Source organism: Accipiter gentilis, chromosome 23, assembly GCF_929443795.1.
Source record: "Accipiter gentilis chromosome 23, bAccGen1.1, whole genome shotgun sequence".
NCBI classification, from domain to species: domain Eukaryota; kingdom Metazoa; phylum Chordata; class Aves; order Accipitriformes; family Accipitridae; genus Astur; species Astur gentilis.
The window spans coordinates 25,152,360-25,172,430 of NC_064902.1; the positions used below are offsets into that span (position 1 = coordinate 25,152,360).

The 20,071-nt window shown below is 40.2% G+C and overlaps 1 protein-coding gene across 2 annotated transcripts in view; it reads right to left on the reverse strand.

The window, feature by feature from the left end:
• Positions 1 to 590: 590 nt before the first annotated feature.
• Positions 591 to 20,071, reverse strand: part of FGD5 (FYVE, RhoGEF and PH domain containing 5) — a 112,620-nt gene continuing 93,139 nt past the window's right edge. Inside the window, exons 13-21 of one of the 2 annotated variants that reach the window (XM_049826584.1) lie at positions 18,940 to 19,023; positions 17,236 to 17,315; positions 13,307 to 13,406; positions 10,181 to 10,318; positions 9,007 to 9,109; positions 7,206 to 7,336; positions 5,360 to 5,488; positions 3,468 to 3,616; positions 591 to 2,721 (exon numbers count right to left, since the gene is read on the reverse strand). In XM_049826584.1, coding sequence (XP_049682541.1) covers positions 2,685 to 2,721; positions 3,468 to 3,616; positions 5,360 to 5,488; positions 7,206 to 7,336; positions 9,007 to 9,109; positions 10,181 to 10,318; positions 13,307 to 13,406; positions 17,236 to 17,315; positions 18,940 to 19,023 — 951 coding nt within the window. In that variant the 3' untranslated portion in view covers positions 591 to 2,684. Of the gene's footprint in view, positions 2,722 to 3,467; positions 3,617 to 5,359; positions 5,489 to 7,205; positions 7,337 to 9,006; positions 9,110 to 10,180; positions 10,319 to 13,306; positions 13,407 to 17,235; positions 17,316 to 18,939; positions 19,024 to 20,071 lie in introns of those variants that run through there. The other variant, XM_049826585.1, reaches the window with a different exon arrangement.

Consider the following 20,071-nt stretch of genomic DNA (forward strand, 5'->3'; position numbering starts at 1 on the left):
CTTATTACTGAATTTTTTTTGAAACATTTGTGTAGGTGTGGAACAAAATCTTTGTTTTGGAGTAATACTAGCTACAATTTAGGAAGAAAGTACTGTTTGTAAGTAAATGGCATATAGTAAACTGAGTATCTTATACCTCCCTTCTAAGATGTTAAAATTTTCTAAAAGTTGATTACTGGGTTAACTCTGAAATGAAGATAATTTCAGTCCCTGGTGCTTAGCTTTGCTCAAATTAGATTAACAGTTGCACTGAAATTGTGAGGACGTATTAATTTTTTTCTCTTTCTTTGTGCTGTACTGAGACCATTTATATCTGTAACTGAAGTAGGTTTGACTGGTAGGCAGGCTTTACAGGAAGTAAATGCAGTGTGGACTGAAACACTATCGTAGCAATTGGGTATAAATCCTGTTTCTACCAGAAGGCCTCCACTATCATCTTCTGATTTGATGGTCTTCCTTAGTTTGTCAGAGAACTGGTTAATGGGTAAGTGTCTGTTAACAGTAACTGGAACTGCAAAGCTAGAATTAAAGAAGGTAAAAATAATGTAAAGGAAAAGCCTGTAGAACTGCAGTTATGTCTTGCTCTTTTATTTTTCCACATTACTTAAAACAATGTTTAATAGCACTGTATCTTATTTTTTACAACAAAATATTTTCATGTATTCATTTCCTGCTTATAACTGAAAACTTCATACAATAGTCATTAAATGTCAGCACCTAAATCTTCCTAATACTGTTGTTCTGTAGTGCAGTTTTGTTTTGTTTGGGACCATGGTTAGAGATCTGACTCTGTATTCAACATTCTCTTTTTTGTCAGTGCAAGATGTTTTTTAAGGGAGGATAAACATTTACAGTGTATTGGTAGCAAGGCCACGGTTCTAACATGAAACAGAGAGTTAGCATCGGTGTTCACACATTACCTAAAGAATACAAGTGTTTTACTTTTCTCATACATGGTTTCTGTTTGCATATGATAATCTATGCTTTACGAAACTATCAGACTCAGATGTATCAAAAAAACCCCAAACCAACTATATTTTTATTTAGTGGTAGGTGTGTATTTGGGTTTTTTAAGCTTGTTTTTCCAGGTGACAAACTGAACTACCTTTATAATTTGGATACATATTACAGACCTTTAAAAATGCGGACACTTCTAAACAGTTTGTTAGGGTCAAAAATTCAGATATCCATTAAGTTTCTTGAAGAAAGGGAAAAATGAAGGTAATAAAAATCCCCCCCCCCAATATATTTTAATGTAAGTAAATTCTTGAACAATGTATTTTTATACAAAGATATATTTTAATCATAAATGCCATTCTATTCCTCAGTCAAATATTATGGCAAATATAGGACACAAAACCATTTTATTGCAATGATTAGAACACCACTTCTCAACCTTCTTTATAAAAAAAAAAACCCCAAAAAACCAAAAACAACAAAACACTAAAAAGAAACCCAAACAACCCCAAAACAAAAAAAAAAAAAACACCAAAACAACAAAACCCCAAACTCCAGAGATCTATATCCTCAGCTGGTATAAAGCAGCACAGCATCTTTGAAGTCGTACAGATACTTGGCTGCTGAGAATCCAGCCCTGGAGATGTAGTGCACAAGAGCAGTCTGATGTAAGATGCATTTAGTCTCAGGAGTTCCAAAGCACTCCAGCAGAGCAGGTTCAGACAAGTGCATTTGAGCCCACCAACATATTTCAAACGGTGTGCTGGTTATATGGAATAAACTTTTGATGACACTTTTCATAACAAGAACAGCAGAAACAACAGGAGCTTTGAAAATAGACTATTTAAATAGATGATAAAAATCTTAACACTACTAGGTAGACTAGTGTTAAATAAAAAACTGTCTGTAGTTTTATAATAAATTAAAAATAACCTTTGGGTTTGAGTCTGATGCAGTATCTAGGGAGAAGTGATATAATTCAACGTCTGGATTTGTAGAGCTACTGGAGTGCATTTCAAAGTACTGCAGTGGTATGAAATTAAACCCTTTAACATAAATTCTACAGTGATCTCTGGAAAATTATAAATTGATTGTAAGTAATTATCTTGGATCATAGCCAGTGAAGTGTTGGTAGACCAGGTAAATTGAATGTGGTGTTCGTTCATTTTCTGTGGAAGCAATTTAGCATACACAGGGCATAATTTCATGCTGGCACTTATTAATGCATGAGTAATAAATCAGGCCACAGAACTCCTTAGAAACATAAAAAAAATGAAGCTGTAGTTCAATAAAAATAATAAAGTGCTTTAAATGAGCATTTGTTGTTTACTACATTGTTTCTGACTTCATGGTAGACATCAAAACCAACCCAATGAAATACGACAGGGCTCTAGAGCCTGTTACTTACTGTACTCAGTATTTCCATGTATTTTCTTGTCTTGATGTTAGACTTAGTTTACTGTGGGATCAGAGGAGAATCTTATAGTACAGGTTGAACTTGCACAGACATAAAGATCACCATAAATATTCTCTATTTTGAAGTTTCCATTTGCAAAAATGTGGATGTAAGAAGAAGGAAGCAAAAAGAGCAATCTGGAAACAGTTCATATCCAGTCTATGTAGCCAGTTTGCCTGAAATACACTGTTCAGTTTTGTAAGACAGAAGAAGGTTGCTGGAAATGTATAGAAATCTGAGAATTTATTCCAAGTCCATTGAGTGATAGCTGCTATAATATGGATGCTTCTTCCATGGCTTCAATCCACCTAAAAAGGGCAGGAAAGAAAAAGTGGTACATATAAAATTATATGCATTTTAAGAACATATGTGTTTTAAGAAAAACAAGTATTTTAAGAACGTAAAGCCTGAAGAGGACTGTATGTGCCATCCCAGCTCTAATGAGGAACTATAGTTTTGTGATTAAAACAGGGAATTGGGTACTAGGACTCTTGTGTTCTAGTACAGTCTTTACCAGGAATTTATTGTAAAATCTCAAAGATGGTACAAGTGCTGTCTTAGAACAGGAAAGATGAAACCACTGAAGTATGCTTAAAAGCAACAAAACTTGCCATAAACACTCACTTACTTCCCTGTGTGTCTTGAGATGCTGGCATTTTTATTACTGATTTCATTACTATTTTATTATGTGGAAGTAGTAGCATTAGAATGGGAAATCTAAACAATTATTTGTCAATGAGGAAACTGAGATGGATAAATAGAACACATAAATCAGAGAAGTTTCTGTACAGTAATCACATTTGACAGACTTCTAGGCATAACTCTTGAGACTCAGCCTCCTCTTTACCTATACAAGGGAGCATATTCTCCTTCCTGAAGGAACTGAAAAGTACCAGGTTGATTTTTAACCCAGGCCAGTCACATGCATTTGTGCTTAATCAACACTCTGAAAGCAGTTTGTTTCCTCTGTTATAAAGGCATTCTGAAGTGATGGAGAGGGAAAAGCCCTACATAAGCTTTTGGACCTGCACACTAGCTAGCACTACCCCCATACCTCTGTGCTGAATTGTTATCCTCTGCTCGGAAGCTATAAAAGAGAGTCTGCTTGTGGTAGAGATGGAAAACTGTACCCATGCTTCCTTCCTCCTTCTCTGGAGCAATGGTGAAACCCAACAAAGGCAAACTTTCTGTGGCAACTTTGTCCTGAAAGCAAACAAGAAGTGAACCAAAATTTAGAGAGAAGGCTTGTAACAGTTTGAGGGCTCTTTCTGAAAACTAAATAATGATACAACCCCTCTCTGACAGGGCTGCAAAAGCAGTAGTGTGAATCTTTTGCTGGACTGGTGGCTTTTGCCTAAACAGGAGCAGTGCCTGTGTACCGCATATTTTTATCTAGTCTTAGTCCTGAACTCAAACACTACCTCTGAAAGTCCAGTTCTTCATGATCATCCAAATGGCCATAAAGGTCAAATTAGCCATTACTTTAATGGCTGTCTTTGACATGATGATCCAGGAGGCAAACTAGAGGTTACTGAGAGTATGGGACAGTATAGCAGCAGTTCTGAAAGCCTGAGACCCACTCCCAGTTATGTTCCTTTCAACCGTTTTTTTGCTGAGTGCAAGTAGTAGTCTTTTTGGTACCCTGTCATTTTCTTTCATAGCACTAGCAACTTTTTTTAGAAATCTGCACTGTCTCAAACAGCACACTTGCTTTCCAAAATGCTGCTTTGAAATTTCTGAGCGGTAATGCAATTAATTGTTAATTTACTCCCAAGAAACGTCCATGAATTTTGCTTGCCAGACACTGCTTTGTACAAGTTAAAGGGAAAAATAAGCCTTAATTGAATTGCAGTTTGGCTGTTACTGATAGCTGTAGTTTTGCTCACTGTATTTAGGTAATGTTTTCTATATGTGTATGTTGTCTTTGCCTCTGCTTTTAGACGTTAAATTGCAAGCTGGGAATGCAAAGTGTAATTAGCCAACTGTTGCTTTTTCCCTATTGTTGAACCAGAAATGATCACTTTTAAGGTTAGTAGAGCTAAGGTAAATGTATTGGATACGGAATTTGATGCTAATGGTATGAATTGCTGGCCAAATCGTGAACTCTTTTGTGCCTCAATCTTCTTATCTGTTTAAAGGGGATAATGTTGCTTCATGTGATCGTCACAATGGTGATGAAAGTTTAAATAATTGATGTTTGCAAAGTGTTCTGAAGCCTTAAAGTACCAAATATTGCTATTACAACAGTTCTTGCATTCTGTGTCCTTTCTTCAGCAAAATGAATTTGTGTGCTTCTGCTTATGAAATCTGTCTGTTATAACCAAACTTTGTATCACACTTACTTGTATTGCAGCTATTCACAAAGGAGAAGAAATTAAAATAAGGGACTGGGAAGAGACAAAATACAGAAAAATTATCTAGTTGATATCCAACCTCCTTGGCTGTAAGGAGAAGCTTACAAGCCAATACACAAGGCATTATTCTCACCTCTTCAGACTGCCTTCTGTCTGACTGCCTCTTTCCCTGTTGGTGATAGTAGGACAAATACATCCTATTTATACTTGCAAAACTACAAGGTTCTGCTGCCCACAAGAAATGGATCATAGCACCATCTATCTACAAAATATCTGGCAGTTACCAAGTGCACCAGAGAATGCTTAAGGACCTAAGGTTCACAGTGATTGACAGTTTATAATAGCATGAATAGCAAGAAGTTAAATAATGAAGGGCAGTTTGTGAAGAGGGCTGCCAAGGCCCAGTTAGGGCTGTGGCTCACCCCTCAGCTAAGGACAGCTCCCTGGGGACTCAGTCCGTTAGGACCAGGTCTCAGAAGGCAGGTAGTTGTGAGAGCTACCATTTATACCTGTGACATCTACTTGTGCTGCCTGTAGGGAGTAAAGAAGGGAACTCGGATAGGGAACTATTTCAAGTCAAATTGCACAGTACCTCATTTGCTATGTAGGTGTAGAGGACTTTGCCTTTGATAACAAACCAGCGTTTCTTCCAGTGTCTTTTGCCTCTCTTACATCTGCTGAGGTAACCACTGATGGTAGCTCCCTCTCCTGAGGCTGACACCTGGAGCAGGATAGGAGAAATCAGGATTTGTAACACCAAAGGCTTTTCCCCTCCTGATTATGCATGTTCGCATCACACCAGACAACCAGGTCTATGTCCATGAAACCATAAGTAGACCATTAAAAATATTGAGACAGAAAAAATATAAGCAGGGTATTACAGCTCTTTTTAACTGTTTGAAGATTTCTAGATACACTTATTTCTCAGTAACTCTGATGGAAAATATGCAGTTGAGTTATTATAGAGGTCAGCAAGTTTACAGTTATATTCTCAGAAGCCTAACTTGTCCCTTTTCACAGGTCTTTTTTTGTATATTAAAAGTACATGCTTCCAAAAGGGAATTACAGTCTTGTGGCTGAACACTTTTAAGATGTGGGTATATTTAGGACTTTGCAATGGTTTTATATCAATTTACATTAATCACTTGACTATGACTTGGTTTCATTTGGGATATAGTATTTGTGAGAAGTCACCCCTCTCACAGAAGTATTTCAAGATCTAAGTGGTTAATGTTCTTAAAGATCCAGATTTTGATTAGATGTAACTATAAACACACACAATGCAGTGTACGTTATTAGTTACAGTAGTAAACTGCAGCGGTACGGGATTTAGAAACAAAGGGCAGGGATTCAAAACCAGCTTTTGTAGCACTGACAGAAGAGAAGACTGAGCAGTAATAGAGCAGTGTTTTGCAGCAGAACAGAAATGCTCCAGGACCTGGGTAAAACAAGTTAGAAAAAGTTATGGAACAGTGCTATTGTGAGACAGTTCATATTAATAAACATGTGCTGCCTCCTCGTGGATAGAAAGGCAATGCTTTTTTCCTAATGGGGCTGAAATTTTGCCTGCCTGTTCTTTAAGTATTCAGTTTGTGTGTTTGTATTGCATGCTTGTATCTTTGGCTCAGTTTTGCCTCAGCATAAACAAACCTCAAGAAATTCCATTGTCTCGACTGTACAATGAGTTCAGCAAGATGTTTGCACCCTATTCTCTTTAATAGAACAATAAATACCTGCAGATTTCAGTGCGAATTCAATGGGCAACTTCGCTACTGAGGCTACATCAACATGATTGGCACCTTGTTCCTGGAAAGAAAACTAATATAGCTGAAGAAATCCTGGCCCTATTGAAATTGGTGGGAATTTTATTTGTTTACGTTGGTGGGATCAAGATTTTACTCATTTGATCTGAAATAGTTTGGTTTGAGCTGGAGGGAAAGTGCCTCATTAAACATGTATGCTCCTGAATTGATTGCCAAGGACTAGAGTCTATTCCCTAAGTAAGTGGTATTTTAATTCTCTTGAAATCAAAGTAAGATTTCAGAAGTAAGGGTCTTGTCAAAAAAGGTAACTGGTCAACAGTGTATCATGCTCTGATGATACTCGTTATTGTCTGTGATCTGCCTTATTGTGCTGTCTAGTACCTCGAAGTCATCTTAGTTTTCTAAAGACTTCACAGGGTAATGAGCAAATTAAAGTACACTGCTCTAATTGGGTTTCTCAGTGGACTCAAGAAGCTTCTGTGGTACTTTCAGAGCTCAGAGTATTTTGTATTTTAAACATTGTTGTGAAAAACAGAAAAAAAATAATTGCATGATGAAAGTAGACCAGGGCATGGGCTGAGCCCACTGCACACAATAAGTTATAAACATAGCTGCTGAAGTATAAGCACACAGTTCTCTACAGTTCCTTGCCTTTCTCAGGCAGCCTGGTCCTACCTCCATAAGAGCTGAAGGAATCTTCTTCTGTTTCTTAAAAGATGAATAATGAATATTGTGGAAGACAGAGGAGAAGGCACTGCTTGAACACCTGGATGAAGTTGGAGGGAAGCTCACACTTAGTGGCCGCTCTGCAAGATTAAGAACATTCAGACTAAGGAAAATGTAATGCCTCCTCCATAGCTGGTTTTTATTTTAGCTTTTCTTTCAAGTCACCCCTTTAATTCTGATTACATGGGTGGATTTCATAGCTTCCTAGGTTAATGGTAATAATCTACAGCTACTTGAAAGAAGCCTGCAAGAAAGCTGACAAAGCACAAAACACAGCTTGTTTTCTGCTAATTTAAAATCAGCATTAAGCAAATGGCTTTCCCATGTTTCCCCTCTATGTTCTGTAACACCTTTGCAGGATAGATTCACTAATGGGACATTCTTTCTGTATGAACCATTCTCTTTTGAGTTCTGCATGGGAGACAGTCATTCTGTCTCTGTCTATCTCCATTAACCCCACTTGTCTGAGTTCATATCTTCATGATCTCACTACTGGCAAAATACGTTGTCTGGAAGCTCTTAGTAAAGCACAGCATTGGTTTAGTACAAATCTGAGTTACCATTTCTTGGACACACAGTGGCTTGGGGATCCTTTTTTGTCTGTTGTGACAGCACCTGTTCATGTGTTTGCTTGGCTAGTGTGAATTTCTTTAATCAGGATAGATAAACTAAATTTCATCTGTCCCTACCTTTTTATCCTTGACAATATAACATGCCTACTTTTAGAGACTGTCTACGTGAATAGTTGTGCAAGAACATTATTTCCAGTACATTCTCTGTTTGTATATATGTAACACCTGCCCTCCCTTTTGCCTTTGATTTGGATATGTATTTAAATCAGAAAAGGGACTTCTATAGTAGGACAGTAATACAGAGTTCTAGTTAGTCAGTAGCTCTTCTGCTTTGAATTCATGCCTTCATCTGTAACCAGATTAACTCCCCATGCAGAAAAGCTCTTAGTGACTCTGCATTTTACTGCAGCATTTCTTTTTGTAAAAGCTAAAACATGGATGAGGACAGTGTAGAATTGTAAAGCCATTGTTTTACTTCAATGGATAATTTGTTAGAAATGAGAGGGAAGAGCTATCACCTATAATTACATAATGGAATGGAATAGTTCAGTCGGAAGGAACCTACAATGATCATCTAGTCCAACTGCCTGACCAATTCAGGGCTGCCCAAAAGTTAAAGCATGTTAAGGGCATTGTCCAAATGCCTCTTAAACACTGACAGGCATGGGGCATCAACTACCTCTCTAGAAAGCCTGTTCCAGTGTTTGACCGCCCTCTGGGTAAAGAAATGTTTCCTCGTGTCAAGTCAGAACCTCCCCTGATGAAGCTTTGAACCATTGCCACGCATCCAGTGTCACTGGTTCCCAGGGAGAGGAGATCAGTACCTCACTTTCCATGTTCCCTCCTTAGGAAGCTGCAGAGGGCAATGAGGTCACCCCTCAGCCTCCTTTTCTCCAAACTAGACAAACCCCATGTCCTCAGCTGCTCCTCAAAGGACATAGTTTTTATCGTTACTCTGTGTATCAAAAGGCCTGGGAAGCCCTCAGAGAATCTGGCTTGCTAAAACAGTTTTAGCTGCCATATAGCCTGGCACTCTTGGGATCACAATTCACATGCCTCGTGCTTGGAATGAGAAACCCTCTTTAGCAAAACCCAACGTGGTAGGCAGATCCTAAACCCTCCCATTATACAGGCAGGAAATGGGTTTGTCAGTTCTGCCAAGAATGAAGGAATCTTACCTCTTTTCTTAAGTTCCGCATAGCAGCTATCACAGACTTTGGCTGCTTGATCTTTGAGGTACTTCATAGGGTACTTGTTTCTTGAACAATTTCGACATACAATCTGTTCCAGGAAGGAGAGATGCACATAAATGTAAGTTAAATTTATATATATGCACATGCAAAACAAATCCTCTGAGTCAGTTGGGAGAGGAAGATGGATAGCGGACCAGATATGACTCTCCTAAAACTGTGGCTGGCAGGGTAAGTCTACTGACTGAAATGTGATTGCTGTAGATTTACACTGTTGTAAGCCAAGCAGAACTGATCACTGTATTTAGTTGCACACCATTGCTGTGCCCATCTCCCCAAGAACTTAAACCTTCCCTACTAGTGAATCACCGAAAGACCACTTTAATATTACTTCTGTTTTTATAGCTTTGTTAGTAACATTGTTTTCTTAAGCAAGCTTGCAAGTTCCTGCTATCCCTGTGTAGGTACAGACTGAGTTTCTCTGTGGAATTAGAAAAAAGATTAAGTAAATGCTTTTTCATGCTAGCAAAAATTACTGGTAGTTTGGAAAAAAAAATATTACTGAGGCTAAAAGACAGCCACAGTTTAAAACTGCAGGTTTATGTGTATAAACAAATCTCTAGAGTCAGTAATAAAGGGACAAAACCAAGAAAGCTTATAGGTCCTCTTGGCTTTAGGGTAAAAGGCAGCAGCTCTTCAGTGGAGCACAGAGGAAACTTTCCCTTTTGTCACTGACCAAACCATGCTCTACTGCTGAGTTTCTTCACTTTTCTTGGAAGATAATTTTACCAGCTGTTATTAGGGACAGGACATGGACTAGATGTGCTACTGCTCTGGTCCAGACCAGAGCCTATATTTTTAGCGTGTTGCTTCATTGTCTCTAGAGGTAGCTGTATATCAGATATAATGACTGGACTCAGCAACAATTATCTTGTAAGCCTTCAACTACTAGCCCTTGGGAATTAATTTGACCCTCAAGGGAAGGTTACTGTTGTTTCTACTAGGGTCATTAGAAACCTAATTTAGCAAAGCACTAACTGGTTCTGTGAGAAGTCAAATTGTGGTCTTGATGTTGCTACAAGTCTGCAGAAGTTACAGCAGTGGCAGCCAGTGTCCTAGAGGTGTGAATAAAGCCTCCCTGAGAAGCTTGTACAGCTCTTACCTTCCCACAGGCATGGCAATGATGTCGCCTCAAAGTGAGGGTAAAGTCACAGCCACAGTTCATGCACATCATGACATGGGACACAGGTACCAAAGTAGGAGGCCTCTCTCCCAAGGGTATTCCAAGTCTTTCCCTTAGCTTAAAATCAAACAATGAAAAAAAATGAAGAAGCATCCACACCTCCAAAGTCCACTCAGTCAGCTCTGCTCCATCACATAGAATTCTCCTCTCATTTCAATCTGCCTTCACCTGCTAAGTTCCTCAAATTTTCTAATTCCTAATGCACCTTGTAAGTGAGATACAGCTGCTTCAGCACTGAAAGACTGTGGCTAATTAGTACATGGTGCTGTTACCGCCGGAGTCACAAGTGGTAAAAATCTATGTAGATCTATTATTGGTCAGGCACTGACATTCCTCCACATCAGACAAGGATCTGATTCCTTGCATATGCAAATTGCAGGTAAGAACATGAGTTAAAGCCATCTTTTTATTAACAGCTTTTGAAAGGATATCTGTCAAAAGTTCTATAGCTTTCAATCAAAAAGGGCCTGAACTCTTTATGTCATTATGCCTTGGGACAGTTCTATGATTGGGGAAGAGAGACTACAGAAAACAGTAAAACCAGAGATTAATTTACCCACACACAATCCAAATCTGATTCATGATTTCCATGGCTGATCTGAATATATGTAAGCAGCTTTAGAAAATGTATTCACTGTTCCTATTTCTTGGAATGCACCATGTTGCACCTGTTGTACCAGTGCCTTTGCTCCAAGCCTAGGGAGCCACAGTCCATGTGGAACTGAACCCAACCTAATATGCCATGCTGAGAAGCTGTGTATACTTCAGGTTCAGCAACTAAGTATTATGGGTACCTCGCCGTCAGTTCACAGCAGCTTAGTGTTTGGCACAAGTAGCGCAAGCTCTTGTGCTTTTGAAGGACTGTTTGTTAGGAGGGTTTCCTATGAGGAAATTAGGCTTCTGCAGACAAATAGGATTTACACACAGAAAAATCAAATTAATCCAAATTTCTAGGGTTTACTTCAGAAGCAGAGCTGCAAAAGAAATTATTTTTTCATTTGTTGAAAAAGGATTTGGTTTAGGTTGCTATGCTAACTAATTTCTAATTTTTTCTTGTTAAATATTTGAAAGTAGATTACCTCTAGGCCAGAAGGAAAATCTTGTTTTGTGTCTTGAATTCATTTTTTACTTTCTGAAGTCTTCAAAAATTAAATTGCAGAATCACAGACTGCTTGAGGTTGGAAGGGACCTCTGGAGTATCTGGTCCAACCCCCCTGCTCAGGCAGGGCCACCTAGAGCCAGCTCCCCAGGACCATGTCCAGGCAGCTTTTGAGTATCTCCAAGGATGGAGACTCCACAACCTCCGGGGGCAACCTATGCCAGTGCTCGGTCACCCTCAGAGTGAAAAAGTGTTTCCTGATGTTTGAGGGAACCACCCGCGTTTCAGTTTGTGCCCACTGCCTCTGGTCCTGTCATTGGGCACCACTGAGAAGAGCCTGGCTCCCATCTTCTTTGTACCCTCCCTTCAGGTATTTATATCCATTGATGAGATCTCCCCCCACTCAAAGCCTTCTCTTCTCCAGGCTGAACAGTCCCAGCTACCTCAGCCTTTCCTCACAGGAGAGATGTTCTAGTCCCTTCATCATCTTTGTGGCCCTTCATTGGACTCTTTCCAAGGTTTCCATATCTCTCTTGTACTGAGGAGCTCAGCACTGGACACAGCACTCCAGGTGTGGCCTCACCAGTGCCGAGTAGAGGGGAAGGGTCCCCTCCCTCAATCTGCTGGCAGTACTTTTTTTTAATGCAGCCCAGGATACCATTAGCCTTCCTCTGGGCACCGTGGTTTTAGGTGTCTGTGAAGTACCTTTCAGTGTGGTTTTGTAAAGAATAACCCTTTTATGGGCAAACAATAACCTAACCTCATAAAGCTATGGTAGAGCAGAACCACTGAATTAAATTGCAAGCTACAACCCAGGATAACACGAGGAGAGAACTCTGTTGGACAGGACAGGGATTGCCAGCCCATTTCTCTCAGGACATGTGTCCAGATCACAAACCCCACAGTCACAGGTGGTACTTGCTGGTTCCCAATGACAGTTTCTGAGAGCACCATTAGTACACAATCTTAAAAAACGCACACAAACTGAGATGAGAAATTACTTTCTGTAAGAGGATAGAGAAACACTGAATTAAAATAACAACTGTTGTATTTGAGAAGCAGCTCCATTTCAGGAACTGTGTGATCTTTGCCTATGAGTTTCTAACATGCTCTTGAATGAAAGACGCTGTGAAATTGTAAGATGACACAGGCTAGGAAAGAAAAGTGAAGTCATGGGTGCAATGATCTCATGAACCAAGAATGGAAATCATAGAATCATAGAATAGTTTGGGTTGGAAGCGACCTTTAAAAGTCATCTACTCTGACCCCCCCTGCAATAAGCAGGGACATCTTCAACTAGATCAGGTTGCTCAGACCCCCATCCAACCTGGCCTTGAAAATTACTGAGGAGCCCAGCACTGGACACGGCACTCCAGGTGTGGCCTCACCAGCACTCTTTTTTTCCCTAATTAGTCTTATTTAGTAAAACTGGGGTTCTACATAACCTAAAATAGCATTTTTACTTTTTGTCAGATGCATTCTTTCCCTTAACTGGGAGCAATACAACTAAAATTAATAAGATAACAGTAGTATATGTCAATTGTGCTGGTACAATTAGAATGTTGTTGGTAGGGTTTGTACTGGCAGTGACTTTATTATGCTTATGATATTAGTGTAACTAATGGGTAGTTTTGTTTTCTTAAAATCTACAAAGTTTGTAGCTATTTTTATTTCATCCAAAATAGTTACCCTTTAGGTCAAATCAGTCTTCTTGCAGAAGAACTCCTATTTAAGCAAAGACCACAGAGTGTGATTAACATTTCAGAGGTAGCCTATGAGCTGTAATGAGCTTCATTGTTTAAGCTTGGCATACTGGTTTAAATGAAAATAGTAAGAACTCTTGCCACTAGGAACTCTGCATTTTATAACCCTCCTCCTTTCCTCTCTCTCTTTTTCTCCCTTCCCCCTTCCCCTTTCAAGCATTAAAAGACTTGACCGCCTTTTACCTCCACGCTGCTGTGGAAAGTGGAAGTGTTGTGAGCTTTGTAGTCATCTGGGATGTGTCTGCTGATGCAGCTGTACCAGTCATCCCTTTCCGAGCAAGAGCTGTGGAATGAAATACAGCAGAGCAGTCAATGCCATGCACAGCAGGGAGTGAAACAAGCTGTTTCTGGATCAGAGGAGAAAAGCTTCACTTTATGAATGTTTGCTTTTCTCTACTACTGCTTTGAACTGGTAATTTTCTGACCAGGAACAAAATTGACTGTTGGGACATATTCCGTGGGAGAATTAGTGTAGATCCATGGTTAGGACTGTGACTGAGAAGGAGCTAAGTGGCCAGAAAATTTTTCAAAGTAGTTTCTGACTTTGCTATAAGCTGCTCAATCCTAGATCATGTAGGACAATATGAAGTGTCTTTTTGTCATGTCTGCCCTAGCTTTTAGGCACTTTAGCATGTGTAGTGTGGGCAGAGGTTGCTCAAAGTAAGCGTGTTTTTGCTCATCTCTACAGTGGGATGCTTAGATGATTTGCACGTTGGAAAATGCAGAAGTCTGTCACCCACAGTAGAGATGTGAATGCTTTCATTTCCTTCTAGCTCCATCACACACAATCTTCAGTCTCCTGGCAAGAGGCCAGGACAGCAATTTGGGAAGGAAGTTCTGCATTCCCTCTAGTTGCAGTTATGCATGGAGGCCAGTAGTTCTCTAGACTGGCCCCTAGATGCCCCCTTTGCACAAGGCAAAACAGTGAGCACTTTGTGCTTCTTTACCAGTCCAGATATCCCAGAAAAGCAGCAAGGCTCTTAGTGCCTGTTACTTCCCAGATGCATTCGCTGTGTTACAGCCATAAGCTGTCCTGCCTGTTAGCTGGTTTTCCTGCTGTGACTTCAAACTGTGTGCTTCCTGTCCATCTGAAATTGCACAGCTCTAGCCGTTCCCAGCATCAGTCACAGGAGGGAACGCAACTCAGTGTGGTCTCCCCTCCCTGAGTCATACCAGCCACTCACATTAAAGCTACCCACTAGACTTTGTTGTAAAAATTAGCAGTGGCATCATTGCCAGCTGCTGTTCAGCTGTGATTTCCTCACACTGTCCTCATGAAGGCCACCAAACGAGACATCTGAGAACAATGTCTTCTGTGGTCTTTAAATTAAAAAAAAAGCACAAAAAGAGAGGAAATGCCAGATTTTATCAGTGATCTCTGACTTAGCATTCCCCTGCACCATGCGCATAAGCCCTTGTCTGAAAAACACCAGCCTCTGTAAAATTCAACAAGCCTGGAGCAGAAATTGGAGCACAAACTGAGCCAGTGTATCTACTGCATATAGGCTCTGCAAGCCCAGGGGCTTACACGAGATTATCTCTGGCAAGAGTCACACTACTAATCACTCCTTATTACTACTAAAAGTCCCATCAAATTACACTTTCTAAGAAATCTGAAGATGTCTGTATCTTCCAGGCAAATCACAGCCTGTAAAACACTACAAGAAGTCCTGTCTTCAACCCTTGTCTTGCTAATTCTTTCTTGGAAATTCTCTTCACTTGAGAATTAGGATATGATTTAAAAAATCAAAGGAAATCATGACTCCTAGAGTGAGGTAAATTAAAGCCACTTATGGGAAACACATAGGGACAATATTTTATTAAAAGCCTGATACCTAACTGGCCCCTTTAACATCTTCTCTACTCCATTAAACATCTCTAGGCAATAACCACAGGTTATTAGTGTCTAAATGAGGGAGTAACACCTGTCTGCTGATGAGTATGATAAATTATGTCAGTTGGCACTGGCTTATTCTTAATTAGCTATTTCATTGGTTGCATGAAGGCTCAGAGAAGCTCAGACCTTGACTCACCATTGCCACATTTGCTCCTTGTTTAATTTTTGGACTGTGCCCTTTGTGCTGAGCTATCAGTTATCTGTGTTGGCTCATATATTCTTCCTTAAGCAAATAAGAGAGGGTCAATTGTCACTGCAGTCACCTGGACAGCAGGGGACATCCATAGAACACAGAAACTCGGCTGGGATGAGATGAGATTTTATCCCAGTTCTATCACTGTCACTCTGAATTAGCCTTTTAGGGAGGTAACACTGACTGCGTTCTCCCAGTGCTCTGGTATTTTATATGGGCACCACATGGTTACCCATGTCCAAGAAGAATGTTTCTGAAATGCAGATAAAGGTATAAGAGCAGTATGAGCCTTCTCCATAAATGCTCTATGCTCAGATCTGTTACCAGCTTGCTGCAAGCCAATAACACAGATCTTTGGGTGAAAGAGCCATTTTCAGCAGGATGTAAAGACTTTACAGTGCCATCTGTTCATATAGCCATGCTGACTTCTGAGCTTTGGTGATCCTCATTCTACTGCCTTTAGTCCCTGCCACTCATTCCACATTTCCTCAATGCATTCACCTTGCTCATACAAGTGTAAAGGCATTGAGGTTTGGGTTGTGTTTGTTAACAACTGTACTCCAGTGCAGACTTGCAACACCTTGGTATGAGTGGTAAAAGATACAGTCTTTAGGGATACTTGAAGCCTTCTGGTACTTTTCTGTCTTTGGTGCTTCTTTTGGTAAGTGTAGCAGGCCAAGGATGTTGTGCAGCGGGATTAGGAGAGCATGCTGTCCCACCAGTGTCTCATCAGCTCTGCCAGCCAGTACGGAAAAGGACAGGAAAAAATGTTCTTGGGTGACTTACGGCAGATCAGTCCCAGAATGAGCAGCACAAGAAGGGAAAGGGGCTCTATCCCAGCACTATGATAGGAGTCAGTCTTCATCTGGCTGTTATTAGAAGGGCAACCTTTTAGTCTCAGGTCCTGGTTCTATCTACTACCAAAGAAACACAGCTCGCAGTGACCTCACATGCTTTGTTTAGGCTAACTAAGCACAGACTTGATATGGGTACAAAAGGCAAAGAAACAACCTAACAATGCAAGCAGAACATCCCAGGCTTCTCACTAAGGACACATTTGAGTTGCCCCAAATAAAGGGGACATGCATCAGTTATTTCCGCTCTATGATACAGAAGTACTGTATGCATCCTGCTTTTTTAACTGGCAGCAGGTAATTCAGAAGTACTGTGTGTATATTTTGACGGTTGTGATGAGTATGCAGCTCTAAGAAAATCTGAGATATTTTCTCATTTGCTGGTTATAAAAGGAAGTAGACAAAAAGGCTTTGACAGGTATCTGAGCACTGCCCACAGATGGCAAGTGCTCTGGGAAGGATGAGAGCTCCAAATTCTGATTTTGAATAAGAAAGCGCTCTCCTTGTCTTTCTATTGCTATCTTCTGATCAGAAACTGACCTACAATCTCTTTATGGCATTAGCTTGTGATCCCAGGACAGAGATACTGACTCCCAGTTGGCAATCAGTACTAGCACTACACAAACTCATTAGTGAAATTCCTTTTAGTAGAAAGACCCATGAGGTTGCCAGTAAGGTTTAATTTTGGCTTTGTCATTTAAGCACTATTAAATGCTTTTATATCTATTGCATGATATTACCCAATTGCTATTTTCTCCAGCAGTTTTGCAACCCTAGTTGTATGAGGTAACAAGTGAACTTATGAAAGGGAGATATAACATACTCTTAGTGTCACAGGGAAAAAGTGTGAAAGATAATGGAAACGACTCAGGCTTCTTAGTAACGGACTTTATTCTCTTTCCTTTCTCTTTACGATGTTACCAAGAGCTGACTTCTAATCTTTACTCAGTATATGGGTTGAATTAATTACGGTTTATGAGCTTCACATTTATAATTAATGTCTTCATTGTATAGTCAAGCACTCAGCCATTGTCTGTCACAATAGCACAGATGGAAATTGAGTTAAAAAAGAACGATACACCAGTTAAGTCTTGGGTATTGGTTAGACTAATCTAGACATAAGGACTAGAATGTAACACCCTCTGCCATGGCTGTTTGGGGACAGTACCTTGCTGACAGGGTCAGGCAATATTCATCATATTCAATCTTCAGGACGTTTTGGGCTTTTTCTGTCACTGGGCGGCTGACCTAGAAACAAATGCCATGAACATGAATGTGGACGTGAGTTAAACCGTCTATAACCAGTACACCATACAAGTCTCAATGGGTATGGATGTATGATGTCTCAGCCATCTGTTTCATATTTCAATGCAAAGAGATGGGCAGGTAGGGTTTTCTGTCTTTTTTGTTGCTGGTGTAATGAGGAATGCTCTCTATTTCAATATGGTGGTGGTGCTAAAGGAAAAAAAATATTTTATTTCAACTATAAAGTTAAGGATAAAGTATCAATCAGTGTTCAGTTTTAATATGACAAGCTTAGGAATGTTTAGTCTGACAAGTGTCAGAGCATTTGGGGCAAAAGTTTTGGCTATTCTTGGAACGAATGGAAATAACGTTCTTCCTGACATGCAGACATACAATAAAGCACTTCAGTTCAGTGAATGCCTGTCTGCAGCAAGGCTCTTTAAGAGCTAAAAAAATACTTAAAAGCTACAGCTCAGCTAAAACCTTTTCTCTGCCATGTAGTGTATTAGCTGTCTACCAATAGCAACAGCCACTTAGGAGAAATATAGCTTCATGGTACTGATATGTTGTTATTAACGAGTATCTATTATGCCAGTGACTCAGTGTTTCAGATGTACCCCAACACATACCTGCTCTGCAACTTCTTTTCACTTAATGGTAGAGTGTTTTGGCAATTCCTACCCCAGCTGGGAACTCATAGTTGGTTTTAGACTATCAGGTCTCTAGAGTGATCAGCCTCCTACCTTTTCATAACACCTCAACCCACCTGTGTCATTCTGCTGGAATTAATGATTAGTAATTCTCATCTTGCATGTTTCCTAGATCCCCAGACTCCTGACTTGCCACTTCAAGTCCTCTTTCACATAAATACAACTTGGCATATTAACTATAGAACAGTTATGAAGGTTCTTTGTGGGAGGTATGTAGTGGATGGCTAGGTAAAAAACAAAGGCCTGTCCAGCCCAATATCTCCTGTTGCACAGGTAGGTACTAGTGCCAATGGATGCTTAGGGAAAGAGTGTAAGAACAGGACAATTGTGTCCTGTTTCTGTAATCTGCAATTTAGAAATTTCCCGAAGAAGAGACTGTGTTTATGTGCATGTAGTAGCTCCCAATACACCTTTTCCCCATAAAGCTGGATAATGGCTTTTTGAACCCATTAATTCTTTTGATAAAAACAGTTAAAGGGCACATGAAAACCAGGCAAATGAAAGCTTATGCGAATTTTGAGTGGCAGGAGTTTAAAACCAGGCAGACTAAGCCCTAATGAATATGTTGTAGGGAACAACCATACATTGGCTGGAGACATGAAGAGAGGAATGGACAAAATGGGGTAATAATTCTTTTCTGTCTCCAGTTTCATTATCAGATGGTAAATCTGATTTTGGCTTGTATTATTTATGCAGCGTGCATAAGGCTGTCATACTAAGGCACAGCCTTATAGATAATCTTTTATATGTTTGCTTTATGTTATTTTTCCTTCTGTCTCCTGTAAGAGACAAGGGAATCCCCTGATAACAGGTCCATCCCCTCTTTCCCCTTGCTGGATATGAGACATAAACCAGCAAAGCACTAACAGCCCACTATACAACTTTAATTCCAGACTGTAATACAGATGAGGCATTACCTTCATGCCTGACACAGCCAAGGTGTTTTTCAGTCGGTATTTGCCATCCTTCTGGGGATATGTGTACAGCAGAACATCATTCATCTATATGAAGAGAAAGACAAAATCAATAATCTGCAATATGCCTTGCAGGCCTTCCCATTACTCCTTGGGGGGGGATACCCAGAACAAGCAGTAACTTGATGAACTGCTAAGACTGTTACTAAAGACAGGCCCAAGCCACACAGCTTAGATCAAGACCTGCATTTCCACAAAGCTCTGGGGAGTCTACATCCAGGACTTTGATTTCTTCCCATTTTTGGCTGTTGCTAATGGCTAAGCAAGTAGATAATCAGCTCTTGTTTATTCAGCTTGGGTGAAACAGCTGCCATGTTCAAGTTGGGAAGGCAGGCTCTGTATTTACTACCTGGCAACACCAACTAACTGCCCAGGATGCTGCAGCTCTGATTCTCTCAGGGTCCCCCTGACAGTGGAGCTGCAGTGAGGCCATGGGTAGGGCTGGGCTTCTCAGACTTCCATTTTCTGGGCAAAAAGGAAGTGGAGGTGAGGAGAGGTGCCACAGTCTGGAGGAATGATTCAGGGAGGAATGGTTTGGATATTTGAGAGCAGTAACTGTATGTACTTCACTGCTAGCAAAACTTGCCTAGACATCTGACAGCTTTGCTGAGTCTGTGGGCTGCAGCAGAGACCATGGAAGGGCAAAAATGAGAAACTTTTTTTCATTTTATGAGGAAAAAACCCCGTGTACCTTAACATCCCAAATATTTCCATAGTTCTCAGCTCCTTGCAGAATGCATGCTTTTCAAACAGCTTCATACTAAATGGGATCAGATCTCTGCTGTTTGCCTAACTTAATCGTAGACATTATTGCAGCCTTTTATCTTTGTGCCAACAAACAAATAAACGAAACAGCAGAACTGGACCTCGTAGGTCTTTGCTGGCCTCCCCTTATTACTAGAAGGAAAAACACTATCGGTGGGCCTTAACATTGCCAAAGTAACACTTATGTGTATTCATTCTTTCCTTTACTTGAATGAGCAGGTCATGTTCTCTTGTTGTCTTTCCCAGGCTTCTCACATCAGTACCAATATGTATAAACTCAGTCAGCCTGTCGATTACTGTACGGGGGTAC